Source organism: Bufo bufo, chromosome 2 (genome assembly GCF_905171765.1).
Source record: "Bufo bufo chromosome 2, aBufBuf1.1, whole genome shotgun sequence".
NCBI lineage: Eukaryota > Metazoa > Chordata > Amphibia > Anura > Bufonidae > Bufo > Bufo bufo.
In genome coordinates this window covers 283,146,145-283,172,980 of record NC_053390.1, presented here as the reverse complement: position 1 = coordinate 283,172,980, position 26,836 = coordinate 283,146,145, and the positions used below count along the sequence as shown (strand labels likewise).

The 26,836-nt window shown below is 42.5% G+C and overlaps 1 protein-coding gene across 1 annotated transcript; it reads right to left on the bottom strand.

Annotated features, from left to right (window-relative positions):
• Positions 1 to 236: 236 nt before the first annotated feature.
• On the bottom strand, positions 237 to 5,623 carry LOC120990787. Its single transcript, XM_040419690.1, has 4 exons — positions 5,524 to 5,623; positions 4,004 to 4,123; positions 912 to 1,717; positions 237 to 818 (listed from the first exon to the last, which is right to left on the bottom strand). The coding sequence occupies exons 1-4, from the start codon at positions 5,621 to 5,623 to the stop codon at positions 237 to 239; spliced, it is 1,608 nt and encodes a 535-aa protein (XP_040275624.1).
• Between the last annotated feature and the right edge of the window lie 21,213 nt (positions 5,624 to 26,836).

The window sequence follows — 26,836 nt, the reverse complement described above, 5'->3', positions numbered from 1 at the left end:
AGTGGATACAAATTATGGAGTATTTTGAGACCAAATTAGATCAAAATATCCCATCTAGACACTGGGGACTTATATCTAGACACTGGGAAATTATGTCCAGACACAGGAAGGTATATCTCCAAAGCAACCCAATCAAGGAGAATTGGGGTGCCTTGAAACTCCAGCATATAGTTTATCACAAGGATTATGGCAACTGATTACAAAAAGGGTTTATATGAAATAAATTCATTCAGGCCTTATGGTGTCACAGAATTTAATTTGTATGTCCATTTTGTTTCGGCCTGTAGGATCATCTTGTCCCAGTCACCACCTCTCTTGGGTTTAGGGACATGTTGTAAACCCATGAATTTCAGGCAGTTGGTGTTGCCTCCATGATACTGTAAAACGTGGCGTGCTACTGATGTGTCTTTTTCATTTAGTATATCATTCACATGATCCCTTATTCGTCTCCTAAACTCACGTTTTGTCTTTCCCACATAATCTAGTGGGCAAGTACATTGGGCCAGATCCACTACCCCAGTGGTGAGGCAATTTATGAAATCTTTGATATAATATTCTTTGTTGTTAGAGGAGCATGTGAATGATATCGCTTTTTTAATTTGACCACATGCTGTGCAGCTGCCACATTTAAATGTACCCATGGGCTTTCTAGAGAGCCAATTGCCTGTTCTTTCTGGCGGTTGAAAATGGCTATTAACCAGTCTGTCTCTCAAACTGCGCCCCTTTCTAAAAGTGATTTGTGGGTATGATCCTAAGACCTTATCTAGATCTGGGTCCGCTTTTAAGATATCCCAGTGTCTAGATAGGACATTTTTTATTGCCTGGTGTCCACTATTAAAAGTGCCAATAACCCGTATATTATTCTGATCAATAGTAGGATTTGGTCTCTGTTTTTTAGGGATGAGGAGTTGGTCCCGCTTCTCACTGCACGCAGTTTCATAGGCCGTGCGTAGAATTTCATCGGGATAGCCCCTCTCCCTGAATCTGACTCTCAAATCTGCTGCCTGTTTTTTGAATTTTTTCATTGTTGAACAATTCCTCCGAATTCTAAAATACTGGCCCTTGGGAATTCCTTTACGTAGGGGGAATGGGTGGGCGCTGTCCCAACGGAGAAGGCTGTTACCAGCTGTACTCTTGCAGTACACTGAGGTGACAATACTCTGATTCATGCCTCTTTCAATCAATACATCAAGGAATGGTAGTGCGTTTTTGTCGCATGTTGATGTAAAGTTGAGGCCTAGATCATTGTCATTGATGATCATGACAAATTCCGCAAAAGATTCCTCAGTGCCTCTCCATAGGACAAACACGTCATCTATGAACCTCAGCCAAAGAACTACCTTGTCTTGCCACTCTGCCAATGCTTCAGACCCTATATAGTTGGTCTCCCACCAGCCCAGGAGTAGATTTGCGTACGAGGGCGCACAAGAACTGCCCATCGCGGTACCCCTGAGCTGGTGGTAGTGGCGATCATCAAAGACAAAGTAGTTCCTTGTAAGGCTGAAGTTCAATAGATCCAACACTAATTTATTATGTGCTATCAATCTATTATCACGCATAGACAAATAGTACTCCACTGCATTCAGGCCCAAATCATGTCTGATGGAGCTATAAAGCGCCTCGACATCTATAGATGCAAAGATCATTGAGTCATCCAAGCAAATACCATTCAGTTTTAGGAGAAGATCGGAAGTATCCCGTATATAGGATGGTAATGCTGTTACGAATGTAATTAGGAAATTAGGAAATATACATACATTGAGAGTATAAAAGTTGACAAAAATTACAACACAAAATCATTTAAAATACCTACCTCAACGTCACAATGAGCCGTTCCTGTGGTGAAATGCAGCGCCTCATATTTGTGTCCTGGTATGTGAGGCCAGGACGCAGAGCCGCTAACGAAATGTCAAAGCTGCTCACAGACATACGACAGAACCCATGAAATTTTTCAGGATGTCGTAGATCCATGTACAGAGTGTGGAAGTGGCCCTTCCTGCTCGGCTGAGAGACAATTGGGTGAACCCAATGCCTCCTCCTTGGTTCCTCAGTCTTCATAGTTGGCTGCTGTCCTAAATTACGGGAAAAAAAAGCCAGCACAGAAGAACCGCTTCCTCCAAATCATCAGACATGATCCAACAGATAGCAGTAGCCAGAAAACAATGCCAGCCAAGCACAGTATTCCAACAAATCGCTCTCAATGCTGAAACAAGCTGAAGAAAATGCTGTGAATGAAATCACATGACCATCTTATATAGGAGGAGTTAAAAATGGGAAGTGCCTAAAATCTGTAACTCTTTATTTGCTCATTTTTTTCGTCCGTATACGATCCACAAAAAACGGATCAAATACGGAAACCATACGGATATGTTTTGTGGAATAATGGAACGGAAGAGGACTTAAGTCAGAGAAAAAAAGACCTCAGATACAGAACAACGGATCTGAAAAACGGACCGCAAAACAACAACGGTCGTGTGCATGAGCCCTAACTCATAGATGGTCTGAGGTGTTCTTTTTAATGAATGGGTACCCAAAAACATTTGTCGTTCTTTAAACAGTAAAGGGAACATTTATCATTTATGGTTGTTTTTGTTTAATTTTTAAGTCTGTCTTTGCTTTGTGTGTCTGCACCAAATTTATGAAATGGCTCACCTTAATAATATATTTGGTGTGACTGCAATGTGGTTTACACTTATATGTGTAAAAGTAGATCGAGGACAGCCTAGGATAGGTTGTGACTTTTCCTGACATTCGAAAAAGTTGCAAATAATAAATGTAGTCTAAAACAGGGGTAAATGTAATACCCCAGAGGGGGTATCACTATTTTGTACCTTGGTTACTGCCTTTTATACATTTCATATGCAATGTCTTTTGTATTTTGCCATCTTATTCAGCAGGGAAAGGTATTAGTTGGCAATGGCTGGCTGTAACAGGGCTTAACCACCCTGGAGAGTGAGGAAGCAGCTCCTAGAGCACAAACTCCAGAGTAGGGAAGCAGCACCCACTCTATAGATTTAAAGTAAGGACTCAAGTAAAGTCTTGGGATTCCCTTCTACAGATACTGCTGTGAGGTGAGGGAAAACGGGCCAAAGACACCCTCATCACTGAACGACCACTAGGCTAGCAACATCTAAGTGCAGAACTGCAGCCATCCAATCTGCCACCATACCTTCTCAGATGGTGCCAGAGAAGAATTTCACTAAAGCCTACTTCTACTTTTTATACTTTCAAGTTCTACATTGCACTTAGTAAAGGGTTTGTTACATTTAAGGGCTCATGCACACAAACTTTTTTTTTTGTCCGCATACGATCTGCATTTTTTGGCGGATGCGGACCCATTCACTTCAATGGGGCCACAAAAGATGAAGACAGAATACCCTATGCTGTCCGAATCTGTATGTCTGTTCCGTGGTACCCGCAAAAATATAGAACATGTCCTCTTGTTGTCCGCATTACAGACAAGGATAGAACTGTTCTATTATGGGCCGGACATTCCATTCCGCAAAACGCGGAACACACACAAGCGGTAACCGTGTTTTTCGTATCCGTAATTTGTGAAGCGCAAAACAGGCTACAGTCATGTGCATGAGCCCTTACTATGGCCTCATTCTTCAGTGTTATAGTTTGCACTGCAACGGACGTCAGGGAGCAACGGCCTGAGGTAGGACACCATGACACAACTACACTACATCAGAGCCACCACCACTCCCATCCTCTACACTGCCTCCCACAGGGGCTTGCTGCATAAAATGACTTCACGAACAGTATTTGGCCTTTATGCCTTACTACTATTGTTTGATTTGAAAAAAAAACTACAAGTGACTTTATTGCAGTATCAAAGGTTTATTTGCTGCTGAACAGTGGAAAACTGTGGCAGTTGCAGTGCTTTGGCAAAATAGGGGTTAATCTTGGATTAGTGCTTCATGTACTGAGGTCCTGCCTCTAGAGTGTGAAAAGACTGTTCCACCCAGACAAAGGGTGGGAAAACAAACAGCCTGCCTACACAGAGAAACCTTCCCTCGTGCTGGAGGAACAAGAGTGCTTGCTTCAAGTTCCTTGGGGACAACAAAAACAACCAACCTCTTCTTCAAGAACGTCTTCTTAACATAGGAAGAAGCATTGCCTGGGACAGAAGTACATGAAAAGCAGCTACAGAGATCTATGCTCCCACGAGTAGGCCGCCACCATTTTGAAAGTTGGCATTCCTCGCTGCTGCACAGTCCAGCTCCACCATCAAGCTCTAACATCTCAAGTGTGAATACCACTGGGGCTAGAATGCATTAGAGACTGTCTGGGAGCTGTAACTTCTCCATGGGTGCCCTCCAGCCACACTTGCAGTGCCACTGATATACCAATTAAAGGGGGCCGCCGCACCATTTATGCTGTTTTTGCCTATGGCAACCTACGCCCAAAATTTACCACCACTGATCCTGGGTTGTACCACTGGAAAAATATAGGTTGAAATCTGTGTGGCGTGCTATTTTGTCAGCCTGATGTGGATGCTGACGAAGATGTGTACCTATGTGGATACTGTGAGAGGTTGGAGAGTGAATGCCTACAAGGAGCCTTTCATCAAGGGACTGTCACTCAAGTGGAAAACCTGCCAGGGCCACGCAAAAACGGGCATCAGGCATCCTGCGTTAATAAACCCCACTGCTATGATAAAACCGATTATGACCCAACCTGGGCCGTGTGGTAACCCTGCACCACAAGTGCCCCTAACTACTTCAATAGCGGAACCAGAGAAAAGCTGACCTGTGGCCATTATCATTATTGCCACTATCGGAACCTGAGGGCCTACTTCTAATGTTGCAGTACAGCCTGAGCACCTCCCTGATGCACATGGGAAAAAGCAGGACCACCCAGTGGGAGCTCGCAGCACTGACCAAGCTGAACCTGTTGCCCCACAGCTAGTTACTGCATACTGAGGCTAAGGCATACTGATTTCAAAATATATTAGAAATGGAGAAATCTAATATACTGCACAACTTCTGAGCTGGCTAGAGCTCAGGGGGAGTCCGCTCAAGTCCGGTGTGATATCCAGCACCATTTATCTGCTGACGAGACTTCCTCCCAGCCACCTGTTGATTTCAACACACCTGATATGACACTACCTTACCTTCCTACCACCGAAAGTGACCTATCCACCAGTGATGAGTCGACTGATACTGCTCCATGCACTCCGGAGCCACAACCGAATGCACAGCTCCTTGCGATGATAGACCTAGGAACTATCCTTTACTGCTGACTGGATAATCTGTCACCTACAAGGAAAAGGCAGGAAAATCTGTCACCTACAAGGAAAAGGCCAAGGCCTACAGAGAATCTTCCAGAAGAAGGTGATCCTGCAGTCCAGGTTCCACCACAAAAGGTCACCAGAGGACCACACATGGAAATCCTGCTGGAGTTACAGCTGGAGTACCATAGCCAACCATACCAGCCCTGAGGATTCCAGATTTCAGGATCCAGTTGCTGCAAAAGAGGCCATGGATTGTGACCAGTTCTTCAGTAAAGCTGAATTACCTGAGCTCTTCGTGCTCATCATTTGTGTTACCAGGACTCTTTGTGCAGAGTCGCAAGTGTGGGACCCATTGTTCTTGCAACATTTAAGCACCTTACCCATCGTAAGGGACCCTAATGGATCTGAGCCACAGTGTGACCTGGCTTTGTGTTTCTAGGACTTTTGTGTTTTTTTTAAGTGGACTTTTATCTATTTTAGTATAGATAGCTAGCTAGCACCCCTCCTTTGCGCTATCATGGACCGCTCTATGGAACTCTAGCCTTTTATGTCCCCCTGGTAGTTACAACTGTTAGCGTATGCAAAGTATGTATGTATAAGCACTTATGTCCTTAACCTGGTATCTTCACAGCAATGGGGGGGAGGAAATCAACAAGAACTGCTTCCTTGGACAACTGATGCAGATCTACCAGGAGGAGACCACAAGCACAACCCAAGGATGGCTTGCCTTTTACCATGGGGGATGTAATACCCTAGAGTTGTGGGTATAACTATTGCTTACTTTGATTACTGCATTGTGTATATTTCATATGCAATATCTCTTGTATGTTGTCATCTTATCCAGCAGGGGGAGGTATTGGTTGGCAACATCTGGCTGTAACAGGGCTTAACCACCCTGTTTCACCCCTCCTGGCAGACTGGACTCTTACGACTTCCTTCCAGGAGGGGGAAGTGTAGTGTGATTCAGCATTCTATAGTCAGAGTTAGGCAGAGAGGATAAGAAAGGGGACCCTCTCCTTCTGAAGAGCGAGGAAGCCGCTCCTAGTGCACAAATTTTGGAGTAGGGAAGCAGATCCTGGAGCACCAACTCTCTTGATTTGAATTAAGGACCCAAGTCTTGGGATTCGAGACATTGCTTCTACGGACACTGCGGTGAGGTGAAGGAAAACTGGTCAAAGACAACCTCATCACCAAAGGCCACTAGGCCAGCAACATCTTAAGGTGGATTTACACAAGCCAATTATCCGTCAAATTATGGGAACACTCGTTTTCGACAATCTGCCTGTGTAAATGTGCCTCCGATCACTCGATGAACGAGTAAAACGCTTGTTCATCGGGTTGTCCTGTAGTTTGTGCAGACACACCAATCTACACCAGCTCCCGCAGGGGCTCGCTGCATAAACACATTCACTTGTCATATACATAGAACACTGTGAAAAGTGGAGTCAAGTGGCGTAAAGAGGCAAATGTCTGAAAAAATTTACCACAAAAAATAGTGTGTGACATTTCATGAGACAAATATACACCAAAAAAAAAGCATTAAATCTATTAGTAAATGTCCCCCTAAATGTATATATGATCCTGGATATACAACAAACTCTCTTCTGGTTATTTGTAGAGGTCAGACATCAGATTATTTGATTAAAGAAAATACAATCCTGAACTAGCCTTCTTCTGGTGGCTTTTCTAGATAACACCAAAATGTAAGATGTGCACATAATTCTATCTTAGCAATCAGTTAGCCAGTGACAATCATAATGTAAATTCTTGTCACCAGCGTGCTGTGGAGTATCTGTTGTAAGCAGATAGTCAGCTCTGCCAAGTCCAAAACAGCTGCATAATAAGACGCGTGTTAAGTAATGTCAGCCAGGGATCCCCTTGATACAAGCAGCAGTCACTTTATCTGATTTTCCTTCTGCCTTCACAGTGAAGTATCCTGTAATGTGACTTACTTTTGTCCATTTATTTTCCTTATTTCTTAAATGGCAAAGCTTGTCAAAACAGTGCTCTTCTGTCACCTGTAACTCCCCTTGGATTGTCTATCACCACGTTTTATCTTCCATTGTTTGAACCCACAGTAAAGAAAAGTATAATAATGTTTGGCAATACATGTAAGGCAGGACCAGCCAAACATGATAATTGCAGTGTGATGGTGAGAGGAGACTGTGATGCCCCAGGACCTGGACAACCTATGTTATTCAAAGAGTATTCATCACTATCATTTATAATGTCTCAAACATCTTATTGAAATGAAGCCAATCCATTGACCAGCTGATCACCATTGGTAATATGCAAATTGCTCGTTATGTTTTATACTAATGTTATATTATTTTTTATGTGTCTGCCGAAATCTTCAGAGTGATAAAGTATGGTTGGTATTAGGAATGGAACTTTCTATTCCATTCCTTCCCTCTTGGTAGGAGTGGGCTGGTTATACTTCCAGGTAAGAGGGAGAGTTCCAGAGTGAGTTTAGCAAGCCTGAAGTGAGGGAGCACATCCATCTGCTCCTGTTCCAAGATCCCGGAGACTACAAAAACAGCTCTTCTGTAAGGACCACTAATCCAGGGAAACTGCAGGGTCCCAGGCCCCCAGGAGAACTGCAAGCTACAGCGTTTACAGTCAGCAGAGTGATCAGCACTACAGCTATATATTCTCTGCTGCATGTGAGGGGATAACGGGACAACAAAACACCCATCACCAGAATTCAGGACAGGCACTTAAAAAAGTCTGCATTTCACAAGTGGACACCTATAGCCACAAGTGCCAGCTTATTGCTGTTAAGGAAGGGAAATCAGGAGAGAAATAAGGACAACTCTAAAGTGCCAGTGTCTGCTATCTTGCCTGCCACCATACGTCATTATCTGGGGAATAGAGATATTGCACCTTGCACAGATGACCATTGGATGTACTGTAATTCATCCTTTGCACTCAGTAAAGAAAAACATTTGTTGTTATTCTATGATCCTTTCACACCACCTTTTCGCCACACCGAACCCCAGAGAACAATGGCCTGAGGGAGTGACACAACATCTCATCATGGGCCACTACCACTCCCACCCTCTGCATCATCTCCTCAGGGGAGGAGCTGATGCAGAGGGTTTCAACTGATCGCCAACAAAAGTTGAAGTTGTGTTTTGGTATACATAAATTAATACATAGACAGATCTGTCAGTGGGAGCCAATAATGTTTAACAGCTCTTTAGTCTGGCTCATAGAAGGGAGTATATGGACAACCCCTTTAAGGGAAATGTCTGGCAATCTGTAGATTGGAACTGAAGCATAACTGGGTTATGCAGCAAAATTGATCGTCAAAGCTGGTCCTCAACAAAATGCCAGAGATTTTAAAAAACTGAAATCTAAGGGGATATTTCAGGGGTGTAGGTGCAATTTTAGCAGAAAAGGGGTCAATGTTGTATAAAATAATCTTTACTCATCTTGCTGCTGCTCCGGCCCCTGCTCCTCCCCACTTCCTGGTCTCTGGCTTTACACGCTAGAAATTACTGGCCTCAGCTATCTCGTGACATATACCAGTACGGGCACTTTTCACATATGCAAATGCACATAGGTGGAAGCTGACATTTCATAGCAATCATCAATATGAATGATGCCAGTCTTAATTTCCAGCGTCATATCAGGTACATTTACAGAAGACAAACACTTCTGAATCAGCCAACAGTTTAGTTATGCTTCCTCAAGACTAGATGGAAGATATGGAAATACAGTTGCAAGAAAAAGTATGTGAACCCTTTGGAATGATATGGATTTCTGCACAAATTGGTCATAAAATGTGATCTGATCTTCATCTAAGTCACAACAATAGATAATCACAGTCTGCTTAAACTAATAACACACAAAGAATTAAATGTTACCATGTTTTTATTGAACACACCATGTAAACATTCACAGTGCAGGTGGAAAAAGTATGTGAACCCCTAGACTAATGACATCTCCAAGAACTAATTGGAGTGAGGTGTCAGCCAACTGGAGTCCAATCAATGAGATGAGATTGGAGGTGTTGGTTACAGCTTCCCTGCCCTATAAAAAACACACACCAGTTCTGGGTTTGCTTTTCACAAGAAGCATTGCCTGATGTGAATGATGCCTTGAACAAAAGAGCTCTCAGAAGACCTACGATTAAGAATTGTTGACTTGCATAAAGCTGGAAAGGGTTATAAAAGTATCTCCAAAAGCCTTGCTGGTCATCAGTCCACGGTAAGACAAATTTTCTATAAATGGAGAAAGTTCCGCACTGCTGTTACTCTCCCTAGGAGTGGCCGTCCTGTAAAGATAACTGCAAGAGCACAGCGCAGACTGCTTAATGAGGTGAAGAAGAATCCTAGAGTGTCAGCTAAAGACTTACAAAAGTCTCTGGCATATGCTAACATCCCTGTTAGCGAATCTACGATACGTAAAACACTAAACAAGAATGGATTTCATGGGAGGATACCACAGAGGAAGCCACTGCTGTCCAAAAAAAACATTGCTGCACGTTTACAGTTTGCACAAGAGCACCTGGATGTTCCACAGCAGTACTGGCAAAATATTCTGTGGACAGATGAAACCAAAGTTGAGTTGTTTGGAAGAAACACACAACACTATGTGTGGAGAAAAAGAGGCACAGCACACCAACTTTAAAACCTCATCCCAACTGTGAAGTATGGTGGTGGGGGCATCATGGTTTGGGGCTGCTTTGCTGCATCAGGCCCTGGACGGATTGCTATCATCAAAGGAAAAATGAATTCCTAAGTTCATCAAGACATTTTTCAGGAGAACTTAAGGCCATCTGTCCACCAGCTGAAGCTCAACAGAAGATGGGTTTGCAACAGGACAACGACCCAAAGCATAGAAGTAAATCAACAACAGAATGGCTTAAACAGAAGAAAATACGCTTTCTGGAGTGGCCCAGTCAGAGTCCTGACCTCAACCCGATTGAGATGCTGTGGCATGACCTCAAGAAAGCTATTCACACCAGACATCCCAAGAATATTGCTGAACTGAAACAGTTCTGTAAAGAGGAATGGTCAAGAATTACTCCTGACCGTTCTGCACATCTGATCTGCAACTACAGGAAACGTTTGGTTCAAGTTATTGCTGCCAAAGGAGGTTCAACCAGTTATTAAATCCAAGGGTTCACATACTTTTTCCATCTGCACTGTGAATGTTTACATGGTGTGTTCAATAAAAACATGGTAACATTTAATTCTTTGTGTGTTATTAGTTTAAGCAGACTGTGATTGTCTATTGTTGTGACTTAGATGAAGATCAGATCACATTTTATGACCAATTTGTGCAGAAATCCATATTATTCCAGAGGGTTCACATACTTTTTCTTGCAACTGTAGTGCTTAAATCCATTGATAATGACACATATTGTAGAGGACAAAACACATTTCTAGTACAAAAAGCACAAAGATATAATAAAATGTCATAAAACACAGAAAAGATGATTCCATTTCCCAATCCCAATATGCAGTACCCCAGAACAGGGTCACTGCAAAGGGTATATTGTTCTAATGTTATGATGCTAAGTGAAATGTTGCGATTTACTATATTTGTATACCTAATAGCACTGTATGGACAGTTTAGGGTTAAAACCTGGGCTCATCCTCTTAGGTTGTCTGAAGATGGATCCGGGTCCGCCTCCCTCACAGCAGGACACAAACTCAAAGAACCTTCATCTCTGAAGGAATCGACTTTTCAATGTTAAAGTTGGACGTACTCCTGCTCCTGTCAGAGGTGGACTGGCCATAGACCCTACAGGGAATTTTACTGGTGAGAAGATGCTCATAGGGCCACCTGAGCCCTCCTCACTGTCTTTAGCTGGGTATATACTACTAGGGGAACTATAGGGGTCAGTATTAGAGGATGTTCAGGCAGCATACTGAAGGTAGGGTTGGCTTGATGTTGTGACCCACATCTCACCTCCTAAACCCGCTGCTACATATCCATATTAGAAACAATTAGAAGAGAAGGAGGACAGAACATGGTGGCTGTTGACAGCCACCGCAGAGGGACAGCTTCTGGGGAGGTATTTTATGCTGCACTGTGGTATTTGGTTCTCTGGGATGATATTCTGTGCTGCAGTAGGGTATTACTGACCCTGCCAACTTGTATTGGCACCATCTAACTTTGTTGCCCCTCCTTTTGTCAATTTGGACCCAGCTACAACATTGGGGTCACTAGTTTTTTTTTCTAGTGCCACTTTAAGTTCCCAGTCCCAGAAAGACTTGTTTATTGATACCAACTGGCCTGGTTATTGACTCCTCCATCATCTGCCGGCCACTTTATACACACTCCTGCCTTGCACCCTGCCAAAACACTTAACATCAAGGGCACCCCAATCACCATCAGGCAGGAGCCTCTAGACCAGGGTGTTCCTCGAGAGAAGAAAGGGTGAGCCCTCCAGTCACTGCACAGGTCCAGGGAGGCCCAGAGGGAGCAATTGCCCCTGTGAGTACTACTACCACCCTCAGGACCAAAACTACCCCTCCTATCCTATGCTCCTCTTTCCCAGGCTGGCTGAAAATGTAGCCAAGGCATCAAACTTCAGAATCCGCGCTTACTAGTAGGTACCTATCACTTCTTGTGGGGTATTGGTGCTAATATCAGTTGGATGCCAGTTTTATTAATATTCTAAACCCACTGATACCTATTGCGGCAACTGCAATAGAAATAGAAATAAGACTCCCACAAAGAAACTTCTGTGCCTTATTTCGATACATACAATTTAGTACAATGTTCCAGACGTCCAGCTACAGGTGTTGCATTGGCCTCATGCCACATCTCTCAGAGGCTATCACCGTGCACAGCAAGATGGCAATGGAGGATGGAGAAGAGGTCTATCCTTTTCAGCAATGAGCTCCCGCTGTTGTCTTGGTTGCAATGACAAACGGTGATTGGTCTGGAGACTACGTGGGTAAAACCATAAAGAGGCTTTCACAAGGGAATGTCACACAAGTCTTACTCCCAGAATTATGGTGTGGGGTGGCATAACGCACAGTATCTGCACCCTTCTAGTCTTCATTTCAGGTTAATTACCAGATCGACATAACATTGATTTGGTTTTGGAAACAGTGGTTTGGTCATTTCTCCAAAGTGACCCAGGACCCGCTTTTCAACAGGACAACGCCAGGCCAGATGTTGCTTAGGCTAGTGTGAGCAGCCTGCGTGGCTTAAACCTGCTACCATGGCTTGTAATTGCAAAGGGAGCTGCCAGCAGTGGATCTTGATTTTTGTGCTAAAGTGCATTAAGCAGGGCAGAACATTCCTCAGACAACCATTAATAACCTCACTGATAGCATGCCAAGGCATGTAAGTGCGTGTACTGTATTTCTGAGCATGCTGCTTATACTCAATACTGAATAAATTGACATGTTTTTAATATTTAGTTTCCATTCTTTATAATTTGCATATAATTAACATGTCGATCCTGTGATTTCCATAATTCCATGACTTTTCCTTCTTAGTGCTGCAATTTCCATGTTAAAAGTGTATTTGCACATCTATGAATTCAACAAAATTCCCCCCATAGTTAGCTGTAAACTCAATATTCACATCATTGACATCGATATAACAAACTAATTTAGAGATCTGCTGTTCTCTCCTCAACCAAACTACTCAGATGTTATCTATAAAGCAACACAATATCGATATCAATGTATCTTGTCTATGGATTCCTCACATTGTACACATGCTGCTCTGCCCACATTGCCAAAAACTAATTTGGAAAAGTTAGGGTCGTCAGTCTCCCCATCATCATTCCTCTCTCCTGTCTGTACCACCTACAGTTGTTTTCAAAATTATTCAACCCCCACTGAAATTGAGTGTTTTGGCCAGTTTGACATTGATTTTGATCATTTCAGTCATCTTGTTTACAATTAAATCAAAGAGGCACTTGTAAGTCAGACAAATATAACATAACATTTATAATGAAATAACCACAAATGTCTTTTCTGTGCTCACATCATTATCAGTTTTATTCAACCCCCAAGTGACATTCAATCTTAGTACTTAGTACAACATCCTTTTCCAGTTATAACAGCTTTTAAACGTGAAGCATAGCTTGACACAAGTGTCTTGCAGCGATCTACGGGTATCTTCGCCCATTCTTCATGGGCAAAAGCCTCCAGTTCAGTCACATTCTTAGGCTTGCACGCTGCAACTGCTTTCTTTAAGTCCCACCAGAGGTTCTCAATCGGATTTAAGTCTGGTGACTGCGATGGTCACTTCAAAATGTTCCAGCCTTTAATCTGCAACCATGCTCTAGTGGACTTGGAGGTATGCTTGGGATCATTGTCCTGTTGAAAGGTTCAACGTCTCCCAAGCCTCAGGTTTGTGACGGACTGCATCACATTTTCATCCAATATCTCCTGGTACTGAAGAGAATTCATGGTACCTTGCACACGCTGAAGCTTCCCTGTACCTGTAGAAGCAAAACAGCCCCAAAGCATGATTGACCCCCCGCCATGCTTCACAGTAGGCAAGGTGTTCTTTTCTTCATAGGCCTTGTTCTTCCTCCTCCAAACATAGCGTTTATCCATGGGCCCAAACAGTTCTAATTTTGTTTCATCAGTCCACAGAACACTATCCCAAAACTTTTGTGGTTTGTCCACATGACTTTTGGCATACTGCAGTCGACTCTTCTTATTCTTTGGAGACAGCAAGGGGGTGCGCCTGGGAGTTCTGGCATGGAGGCCTTCATTACGCAGTGTGCGCCTTATTGTCTGAGCTGAAACTTCAGTACCCACATCTGACAAATCTTTTTTCAGTTCCTCAGCAGTCACACGGGGACTTTTCTCCACTTTGCGCTTCAGGTAGCGCACAGCAGTCGAAGTCAGCATCTTCTTTCTGCCACGACCAGGTAGCATTTCAACAGTGCCCTTTGCCTTGAATTTGCGAATGATGCTTCCTATGGTGTCTCTTGGTATGTTTAACATCTTTGCAATCTTCTTATAGCCATTGCCCTTCCTGTGAAGAGAAATCACCTCTTCTCTTGTCTTCCTGGACCATTCTCTTGACTTCACCATGTTTGTAAACACACCAGTAAATGTCTAGAAGGAGCTGAGTATCACAGTCCTTTTAAATCTGCCTAATTGGTGCTTATTATGCTTGATTGCTGCTCCTTGACATCCACAGGTGTTTTCAATACCTGATCGAAAACACTTGAATGAACCTCTGTTCTTAAGAGTGGTAGTCTTCAAGGGGTTGAATAATTGTGTCAATGAAGAGATCACAAAAAAAACATTTAATACTGTATTACAAAAACAATTGAAATCATTTTAGTTGCATTTGGTTCTTTAAAAAGTCCTTGTAAGATTTCATTCTGAAGACAATTACAAATGTACACTAAATTCCCTAAAACCCTTTACAGCATTGGGGGTTGAATAATTTGGAACACAACTGTATACCCAAAACTGAAAACATTGTTAACTATAACAAATTGAAGTTCTTCACAAATGAATCAATGCATAGGTCCACTTTACCAGACCTCCACAGAAATACTATGTCCATGGCTTAAGGACAAGCGCTGTAATCGGGTGGGTGCAGGAGATGCGCCCGTCCGATCCGCAGCAGGGGTCCGGCAGTCACTGATGCATTGTAAAGGGGATCAGACCCCCAAAAGTTGAAGTTCCAGAGTGGGACAAAAAATAAAGTGAAAAAAAGTAAAAAAAATAAAGTTTTCAAATATTCTTTTTTTAAGTTTCAAGTAAAAAAAAATATAAAAATATCCTTTTGCCAAATTAAAGGGAATTTTTTTTTATTTTTTAAAAGGGGGAAAAAGAAAAGTATACATATTAGGTATCGCCACGTCCATATCGACCGGCTCTAAAAAACGATTACAAAACCTAACCCCTCAGATGAACACCGTCAAAAAAATAAAATAAAAACTGTGCTAAATAAACAATTTTTTGGTCACCTTACATCACTAAAAGTACAACACCAAGCGATCAAAAAGGCTTATATCCCCCAAAATAGTACCAATCTAACCGTCACCTCATAAATGAGCCCCTACCTAAGACAAAAAATGAGCCCCTACCTAAGACAATCGCCCCCCAAAAAAAAACTATGGCTCAGAATATGGAGACACTAAAACATCCTTTTATTTGTTAAAAAAATGCTGTTATTGTGTAAATCTCAAGTAAATAAAAAAAGTATACATATTAGGTATTGCTGTGTCCATAACAACCTGCTCTATAAAAATACCACATGAGCTAACCCCTTAGGTGACCACTGTAAAAAATAAAAAATAAAAACGGTGTCAAAAAAGCAATTTTTTTGTCACCTTACATCACAAAAAGTGTAATAGCAAGCTATCAAAAAGTCATATGCACCCCAAAATAGTGCCAATCAAAACGTCATCTCATCCTGCAAAAATCATACCCTACCTAAGACAATCGCTCAAAAACTGAAAAAACTATGGCTCTCAGAATACGGAGACACTAAAACAGGATTTATTTTTTGTTTCAAAAATGATATTTTAGTGTAAAACTTACTTAAAAATAAAAAAAGTAGACATAATAGGCATCACCGCGTCCGTAATAACCTGCTATATACAAATATCACATGACCTAACCCTTCAGGTGAACACCGTAAAAAAATAAAAATAAAAACAGTGTAAAAAAAGCCATTTTTTGTCACCTTACATCACAAAAAGTGTAATAGCAAGCGATCAAAAAGTCATATGCACTGTAAAATAGTACCAATCAAACTGTCATCTCATCCCGAACAAAATTAGCCCCTACACAAGACAGTCGCCCAAAAAATAAATAAAATTACGGCTTTTAGAATGTGGAGACACTAAAAATTTTTTTTTTTTTTCAAAATGCTTTGCTATGTAAAACTGAAACAAACAACCAAAAAAGTAGTGATATTTGGTATTGTTGCATCCGTAACAACCTGCTCTTTAAAAATACCACATGATCTAACCTGTCAGATGAATGTTGTAAATAACAAAAAATAAAAACTTTGCCAAAACAGCTATTGCTTGTTACCTTGCCTCACAAAAAGTGTAATATACAGCAACCAAAAATCATATGCACCCTAAATAGTACCAACAAAACTGCCACCTTATCCTGTAGTTTCCAAAATGGGGTCACTTTTTTGGAGTTTCTACTCTAGGTGTGCATCAGGGGGGCTTCAAATGGGACATGGTGTCAAAAAACTAGTCCAGCAAAATCTTGCCTTCCAAAAACCACATGGCGTTCCTTACCTTCTGTGCAATGCCGTGTGCTAGTGCAGCAGTTTACGACTACATATGGGGTGTTTCTGTAAACTACAGAATCAGGGCAATAAATATTGAGTTTTGTTTGGCTGTTAACCCTTGCTTTGTTAGTGGCAAAAAAATTATTAAAATGGAAAATCTGCCAAAAAAGTGAAATTCTGAAATTTCATCTCCATTTTCCATTAATTCTTGTGGAACACCTAGAGGGTTAACAAAGTTTGTAAAAATCCGTTTTGAATACCTTGAGGGGTGTAGTTTCTAAAATTGGGTCATTTTTGGGTGGTTTCTATTATGTAAGCCTCACAAAGTGACTTCAGACCTGAACTGGTCCTTAAAAAGTTGGTTTTGGAAATTTTCAGAAAAATTTTAAGATTTGCTTCTAAACTTCTAAGCTATCTAACGTCCGTCCCCCCCCCCCCCCCCCCAAAAAAAAAAAATGGCATTCACAAAATGATCTAAACATGTAGTAGACATATGGGAAATGTAAAGTAATAACTATTTTTGGAGGCATTACTATCTATTATAAAAGTAGAGAAATATAAAAATATATATATATATTTGACTCAATTTTACCACTGTCATGAAGTACAATGACGTTAAAACAATCTCACAATGGCCTGGATAAGTAAAAGGGTTTTAAAGTTATCACCACATAATGTGACACATGTCAGATTTGCAAAAAATTGCCTGGCCCTTAAGGTGAAAAATGCCAGGGACCTGAAGGTGTTAATACCATTGTTAATACCATTGTTGTGGCAAATTCTTGTGTACAGACCAGCCACATCAATGGTCTAAAAGATGGATGCCCTGTAAGTTGATTAAAGTTCTGTGGCAATGTCTTTGTATCGATCAAGTACGATACTTGAGTTACTTGAAGGAACCGGTGACCAAACTGCTGCTCACCACAATTGGCCTACCATTAGGATTGACCATTGTTTTGTGAATCTTGGATAAGAAATCCAAGTTTGAAGGTCTGAGAGTATCAACTGCTCCACTCATTTCTTGGAAAGGATGTTTAATTCTACACCATTTCACAACAGGCTAAGATTTCTTAAGAGTCTTATAGCAGCAGTTGTAGCAATAGGAGAGAAAAAGGCACCCATAGAGTAAGTATGTTTAGAACATGTATAATGCACGTGGGTTGTAGGATCAACAATGCTCACCTTATGGTGATGTGCTAAATTAAGCACAACACTAATGAATGTTTAGTGATGTCTGAACATGATGGCGGTGTCAAGATCCTCTTATCATGGTAGCCATAAAGAAGAATACAGGAGACACTTTCTTGGTTACTCGTGAAGCTGTAGACACCATGTGGGGTGCAAACTATCAGTTATAAATTTCAATGCAGGGTCATGTTCTTAAAATCCTTGGTGAAAACTCACAGTAGGAGATCTTTCTCCCTACAGTTTTGTGGCGAAAAAGATGCAAACACCATGTTTAAATGCCGTTGCAACTAAATTGTGTCATATTGCATTTCTGCGCCCGTTCTTGTAATCCGGTCCCAGGCCAGCGGCGCAGACCTACAGAGAGGTGAGGTGATTCCCTCCACCTCCCCACAACTCGATAGCCCTGATAATTGTGCAGGCCAGGATCACCATGTGTGCACACTGGCGCCACCAGCCCTGCCCCCCGCTATAGATCAGGCCCCAAGTACTCCACAGCAAGGAAATCTTTGCTCACAAAAAAGGGTGCTTTCTTCTACTGACCCTGAAGATGCAGCACATGAGGCCAGTCTTTAGGACTTTCCCACATCTGATCTGCCGGCCTCTGGATCTCTCCTTAAGGAGATGCTATTGGCGTTAAGCTCATCATTACAAAACAAAATGGCCGCACTGATCTCCCCCTTACAGGCCTCCATCACTGACCTGGAGGGCAGTCTCTCATGGTGAAACAAAAATGGGCGAATTTGCATCATCTCATAACCACCTTATTGATGCCCATAACGCAACGGAGGAAATTGAGACGATAAAAAATAAACTTATTGAACAGGAGGATAGGTCGCAACGTAATAATGTCAAAATTAGAGGTATCTCTGAAGACACTCAGCCACAAGAACTGTGATCATACCTGCAGGGTCTAATGCAAGCACTTATATCTTCGCTTTCTGCACAAGACCTTATCATTGATAGACTACATAGGGTGGCGCGCCCTAAACACCTCCCGCCTGACACCCCAAGAGATGTCCTAGCGAGAATACATTTCTTTCATGTAAAAGAGGCTCTACTGCGACATAGCAGAAATGTCGGGACCCTTCCTGCTCCCTATGATGATATCAAATTGTTTGCGGATCTGTCAGCTGCCACTCTACAGCAAAGAAGAACGCTCGCACCTATTACAGCTGCACTGAGAGAGCACGCCATGCCTTACAGGTGGGGTTTCCCCACGAAGATCCTCATCCAACACGGAGGGACCTGCTACAAAAGTGGCACATTCCCGTCCTTTAGAGCCAGCAAAGCCAAGCTACGTCTCTGCCTCACCTACCCCAAGAGTGGAAAGAAGTCTCCTCCAAGCGGAAACCAAGAGGTCACGAACCCGACTAGCTGTGTTCCGGAGCTTGGGGACTTAAAGCTGAACCTACGTAGATCCATTTGGTACCTGGGTATTAGCCGTGAGTCACCAATGTACCTCCACACACGAATGTCAGATCACATTCTACTGACAGCGTTCTTTTATCTATGCTGCTTCATAACATGTTTTAATGTTCATTGTTATTTTGTTTATGTTCCTTCAGTACCTTATTTCGGCACAACTTGGTTCTACCTACTTGAGATTATACACACTACAAAATTAAGCGATCTACCTCCACTTATTAGATGACAATCAAATTTGCATCGCTTAATGTGAAGGGACGAAACAGCCCTCACAAAAGAGCGTTTTTGTGGAGGGAAATTGCCAGTTTACAATGTGATGTATTTAGTGCCCAGGAATCACATCTCCTGGCATCTGACGCTAAACGTATATTTCACCGCTCATTCCTGGTCCTCTTTCATTCCCATTTCCACAAGAAAAAAAGAGGAGTGATTTTGGGAATTAAAGACACGGTAGCTTTTCAAAGCTCAAAGGTTATCCTTGACTCTAATGGCAGATTCATTATTGTAGTAGGGTCCTTGAACAATGTAATGTACACTTTGGTAGTGGTTTACGCTCCAAACTCACATCAACTCACCTTCCTCAATAGATTGGCCAAGAGAGTCGACAGGGAAAAACAGGGACATGTTATATGGTTGGGAGATTTTAATAGCGTAGTGCACCATGACATGGATACTACATCTTTGGCCTCTAGGTCATCAATTGGTTTTGGAGATTTTCTGCTAGCGAATGACTTATACGATATTTGGAGGATCCAACACGCAAATGAGCGAGATTTTTCCTTTTTCTCCCCAGCTCATAAGTCCTATTCTAGAATCGATCTCGTCCTGATAGGAAGATCCCTGATTCAAGCAGTGAATAGTTCCTCAGTTGAAACCATCACCTGGTCAGACCAATCAGCCATTACGATAGAATTGCAGGAAGACTATAATCCCAAGCGTAATTTTTCCTGGCGGTTGAATCCCTTCCTTCTGGAGCATGATACCCACAGGGAGGAGATTCGCTGTGCCATCTCAGACTTTTTTAGCCACAACAGAGGGTCGGTAGCTAGTGCATTTTCGCTATGGAATGCACATAAGGTCTACATTAGGGGCATATTAATAAAAATAGGGAGCAAAGCAAAAAAGAGAGAGAGAGCGTAAACTCTCAGAAATTTTGTCTAAGATTACTTCCTTAGAAGCCCTCAACAAAATGAGCATTTCCCCCACCCGTATGTCGCATCTAAAGGCACTTAGAACTCAACTCAAAGAATTACTGCTTTATAAATATGAAAAGGGCCTCAGACGGATTAAAGCGACATTTTACTCCCAAGGGGACAAAGCCGGTAAAATATTGGCAAACAAACTAAAACAGAGGAATGTGAAATCTAAAGTCCCCTTCCTTAAAAAACAATCCACGGGATCAATTATTTGCCAATGAAATAAAAAATTATTATGCCTCTCTATATAACCTAGAGAAAGGTGACTCTTTTCATCACCCAGATCAGGCCGCGATTGATACTTTTCTAAAGTCCTTGAACCTTCCTAAAATAACCCCATCCCAACTGGAACAGTTAACGGCACCGATTGGCCCGGACGAGATCTTGAGAACTATTCGCACGTTACCGCTGCACAAAGCCCCGGGCCCCGATGGATTTTCCAACATTTATTATAAGACATGTGGAGATCTCTTGGCCACATCTGACTCTCACTCTGCAAAAAGCTATGACAGAAGGGTTATTCCCGCAACAAATGTTAAAAGCCACAATTGTCCCGCAGAACTTTAGACCGATCTCCCTGCTGAACTCGGACATAAAAATTTACGCCAAAATCCTAGCTAACTGACTAACCAAAATAGTCCCTTGCTTAATCTCCCCCGATCAGACGGGATTTGTGAAGGGCAGCCAAATTTATGAAAACACAAGAAGAGTGGTGAACAACCTGGACAAACTGGAGAAAAACAAATCTCCAGCAGTGCTGGTGACACTTGACGCGGAGAAGGCCTTTGACCGGGTCAATTGGTCGATCGCCTTCTCCGTGTTGAGACATATGGGATTCAATAAGACTTGTCTCAACGCAATCGCGGCCCTTTACTCCGCCCCGTCTGCCCGTGTACTAGTAAATTCCTCCCTTTCAGACCCATTCATGATAACAAACGGGACGAGACAGGGGTGCCCCCTGTCCCCTATCATATTTGTGTTGTCAATCGAGCCCTTGGCCGAAATGATTAGAACTCACCCAGATGTAGCCGGTGTAACCTCTGGTAACTACACTCACTATATCTCGCTTTACGCAGACGATATTATTTGGACCCTCACTCGACCACACAAATCCTTAGCCACAGTGATGCGACTTATTGACGAATACGGAGAACTCTCCTTTTACAAACTAAATGAAGCAAAGTCACAATGCCTGCCACTTAATATGTCTCTGCTCGATAGGCAACGCCTTCAAGGCCAGCACTCCTTAGACTGGCAATTATCCCAGATAGACTATCTTGGCCTCAAACTTACTAGCACTACGAAGCACTTATATCGAGCTAATTACATACCATTACTAAGTACCTTGCATACGGACCTTTCATCTATGGCCCTTAAAGAGGTGTCATGGCTCGGCAGGATTGCAGCTTTCCAAATGTTAGTACTCCCCAAATTGCTGTATATTTTTAAGATATCACTGTTGAACTGAGTGCACCTTATTGTAGTTATTTAAAACATAACATTTATTTCATTTAATTTTTAAGATATTGAGACACTGAATTAAAACAATGCTGTAGGTGCGCTGCTTTACTAGAAGGATTTCGGGTATAACTGGCAGCTCTAGTCCCATATATGTCAAGCGGTAGTTTGTCAGGGGGGGCGTTAAAACAATGTCTTGATGGGGGATGCTCGGCCTAGGTTCTTTTCCTATATAAGCTAATTCAGGAGAGCCGGGAGAACCCTAACAGGCTGTATTCCGGGCACCCGCCCTGAAAAGGGCGACCCCCAGCCGCTGGAACCTTGGGTCTATTGCTGTCAAGCCCTGACAAATAGTCCTTCCTAAAGTGCAAATGTCCAACGCGTTTCACCACGAAGAATTATGGTTCTTCAGGGACAGAAGGTATATCGTCGGGGCGTCTGGTGCAGTGGCAGCGCTCCCGCACGTATATTAAGGCAGTGGCAACTAATGTGTCTATGTGTCCATTTTTTATAGCGCTTCTACCCTGCCCATCTGATTAATTAACCTATGGTTGCAGAGTGAGCGCTCTATTGACCCCTCCCACTCACTTGTCATACCGTCCTGAGCGAATGCGCACAATCCTTGGGCCACTATACTCAGTCCTGCCCAGTCAGCGGCGCCTCGCTCGCAACCAGAAGTGACATCAGTGGTAGGCGTGTTAGTTGTTATGGGGATCTAACACCGTGTCCCAAGCAGGTCCTTGCAGGGTAAACTCTTTATGTACATGTGTCCACGGAAGCAAATACAGTCGATCAACGACCATATATTTAAAGTCTGCCAGGTGGACGCATGTATTTTTTTGATTCCCTCCTGGCCGACACATATATGATCATATCTATACAGAGTACATTAAAATAGATATTCACACACAGATATATGCAGGTCCTTGCAGGGCACAGAGTCCGTGTGTGTTTATCCTCCTAAACAAGTGTGTGGCGATCGATGATACTTAGAAATAATCTGCTAGGTGGACACTGATGTTTTACAGCCTCCCTAGCAGACATACAATTCAATCCCTGAGGAGCAGACTACATTCAGAGACTTTTTTCATAAGAATATGCTTCATTCCTCCCATGTCTGTCGAGGTAGCAAGGTGTTTTTGGGGATCCAGCAAAATCAACAATCAAAATGCCATAATTTGGTCAGATGAATATTGGATTTATTACAAGAATGGCTTATATGAAATGTATTCATTTAGGCCCTTCGTGTGTCACGGAATTTAGTCTATATGTCCATTTGGTTTCGGCTCGCAGGATCATCTTGTCCCAGTCACCGCCTCTCTTTGGTTTGGGGACGTGTTGTATCCCTATAAATCCGAGACAGCTGATATTGCCTCCATGGCATTGCAAGATATGGCGTGCCACTGATGTGTCTTTTTCATTGAGAACATCATTCACGTGATCTTTTATCCGTCTCCTGAATTCCCGTTTTGTCTTGCCCACATAATCCAGTGGGCAAGTACACTGGGCCAGGTATACCACACCAGTAGTGAGACAGTTTATGAAGTCTCTAATGGTGTATTCCTTATTATTGTAGGAGCAGACAAATGTTTTTCTTTTTCGGATCTGACTACATGCTGTGCAACTGCCACATTTGAAAGTCCCCATGGGTTTTCTAGAGAGCCAGTTTCCAGGTCTCTCAGGTGGTTGAAAATGGCTATTGACCAATCTGTCCCTCAAGCTGCGTCCCTTTCTGAATGTTATCTGGGGGTATGATCCTAGAACCTTATCTAAATCTGGGTCCCCTTTTAAAATATCCCAGTGTTTGGATAAGAATTGTTTTATTGCTTGATGTCCGCTGTCAAAGGTACCAATAATTCGGATATTGTTCTGGCCTATGGCATTTGCTGTTCTCTGTTTTTTAGGGATGAGGAGTTGGTCCCGTTTTTCATTGCACGCAATTTCATAGGCCGTGTGTAAAACTCCGTCCGGATAGCCTCTCTCCCTAAACCTCATTCTCAGGTCTCGTGCCTGTTTTTTAAACTTTTTCATTGTGGAGCAGTTCCTCCGGAGTCTAAAATATTGGCCCTTGGGAATTCCTTTACGTAAAGGGAAAGGATGTGCACTATCCCAACGGAGGAGACTATTTCCGGCTGTTCTTTTGCGGTAAACCGAGGTGACAATGCTCTGGTTTATGCCTCTTTCAATCAATACATCAAGAAATGGTAATGCATTTCTGTCACATGTTGATGTGAAATTGAGGCCCAGGTCATTGTCATTGATAATCTTCACAAAATCCGCAAAAGACTCTTCAGTCCCTCTCCATAGAACAAACACATTGTCTATGAACCTCAGCCAAAGAACTACTTTATCCTGCCACCCTTCCATTTCTTCAGACCCAATGTAATTGGCCTCCCACCAGCCCAGGAGTAAATTTGCGTACGAGGGCGCACAAGAACTACCCATCGCGGTACCCCTGAGCTGGTGGTAGTGGCGATCGTCAAAGATAAAGTAGTTCTTTGTAAGGCTGAAGTTCAATAGATCCAAGACAAATTTATTATGTGCTGTCAGTCTTTTGTCACGCATTGATAAATAGTACTCCACCACATTCATTTTAAAGATACTCCCAATCATAGTGCCCAATTGTTTCTTTACAAGAGCAACTGGGATGATGAATAAATATGTCTGGGGAGGCAGAAGGCCAAGGGTATCTGATATTCTGCTATATAAACGGAGGGCACATGGAGGGATGAGCTTACCTAACATAAGGGATTATTTCTTGGCCACGCAGATACAACAATTACAGGATTGGTGGAATGAAGATTGGAAGAAACCCTGGGTGCAGCTGGAGGCCGCCTCAGTGACCCCATCATCTCTTAAATCCCTTTTGCTGACCTCATTACTCCCTTCCTTCTCCTCCTCCACCTATCCTTTCTTGGTAAAAGCGGCTCTGAAACATTGAAAACAGGTGCACACCTTAACTAGCAAGAACCCTACTACGCTTCTAGATGTATTGCCTCTCGACAGCATAAATCTTCTCACCCCAGACATAGACATATCTAATTGGACCAAGTTGGGCCTTAATACAGTCACCCAGTTAATGGGGGAATCTGCTATCCACACATTTCAACACTTAAAGGATGAATTTGGTTTGCCAACGGGAGATTTCTATAAATACTTAAGGATCCGGCATTTACTCCAAACAACACTTGGAGTCCCAGTTTCTATTGATAGGTCCATTTTGAAACTGTGGACGACACCCAGATCCCTTAACCTACCCCTTAGGCCTTACTATGCGAGCTTAGGGAACAAGGAATCATTTACTAAATCTACACCCTTCCTATCCTGGGAAAAAGAACTAGGTCACACATATTCAAGTGCCCAGTGGGTGTCAGCATTACGCCTGTCTGCTAAATTGTTAAAATGTACCTCTCATTATGAATCCATAATGAAGACCACTCTAAGGTGGTACTACACCCCAGACAGGCTGAGTTACATGTTTCCTACGTCAACAAACCTATGTTGGAGGGGTTGTGGATGCAAGGGCACCCTAATGCATATTCTCTGGTCATGCCCAAAAAACATAGACCTGTGGAAAGAGGTATTTGGAGTCGCTACTGTAATTCTAGGTCGACCATTGCCTCCCTCTCCTTCTCTGGCCTTATTATATATAGATCTTGACACCCTTCCAAATAAATTTAGGGTAACTTTGGCAAATCTTTTTCTTGCTGCGAAAATGTCTATCACCTGTAACTGGAAAAGCAACAAAATTCCAGTACTCTCAGAAATATTCCAGAGAGTTAACACTACATTCATATATGAAAAGACCTTATCCTTTATACACCAATTCCCGGATTACCATATTGTAATTTACCACATTGTAACCCCACTTGATTACTGCATGCTTGTAAACCTCATTGTATAAATGTCCTATTATAGAACTGTGTCTGTGCCGATTAATGTTCTTTTTCTGGTTAACCTTTACTGATGGTTTCAAAACCTCATGGATGTTACCATTGGATCCCTTGACATGAGGTCTTTGTATGTCAAAATACTTTTTCTTTGAAAAATTTCAATAAAAATTTATTGATGAAATTTTTTTTTTAAAAATGGGCATGGTGGAGCCATGGTCCACAGTAAATTTATCACCATTTAAGCCTCATGCAGACGTCCATGGAACACGGTCCGTGAGAAACCGGACTTGCATTGCAGGAGCGCACGGCGTCATAGCAACCAAAGACGCCGTGTGCTGCTGCAATGCCAGTCTGGTATCTCATGGACCGTGTTCCACAGACGTCTGCATGAGGCTTTATACTTGTTTTCAGGTGTAAATGAAGACTGAATTCTACACCATTTCTTCCCAGGAGAATTGACTGCTGGAGGACAGGGCGTGTAAATTATGTGGGGGGCATTCACATGTGAATAGTGCAGATGAGATGCAGAGCTGTGAGACCTAGCAAAACCGGTGTAGTGAAAAACTGGCTTAGTTGCCCAAAGCAACCAATCAGATTTCACCTTTCATTTTCCAAAGGAGCTTTGAAAAATAAAAGGTGAAATCTGATTGTTTGCTATGGGCAACTAAACCTGTTTTTTACTACACCGGTTTTGATAAATCTGCACCAATCACTTTCAGAAAGTGGCTTATTTTGCAAATTCTAGAATTCGTGATCTCCAGTCATTATTTTCTTGATTGCGAAAATCAGCAATGTAATATGCGCGTATTGCAGCACAGAAAAACAGACAGTAATTCCTATCACACTACCTAACACCCTGCACTGGAACCTATCAGCTACACTATATCACTATCTAACCTTTTTCTTTGTAGTATATATTGGAGGCGTGGCGATCTCCTTGGAGTCATGCACACCTGACCAGTCAATCTGTCCTGGAGGCTGGTTTTAAAGTCAGTATAAAACTGAGTCTGCTTATATAGAACCTACCAGTAGCCATTTGGCTCCAGCAGAAGTATATGGTGGGCTCAGCGTGCATATTGGTACTTGCATCCCTGGATCCGATGAAAGCTGTAATGGCACCGGACGGGGTTAAAAGCAGAGTGTGCTTGGCGTGCATGCTGACCTGCATTCCCTGGACTTTGTGTGGCTGTCATGGCCCATAAACAGGTAGGAACTAGTGTTAGGGACCACTCAAT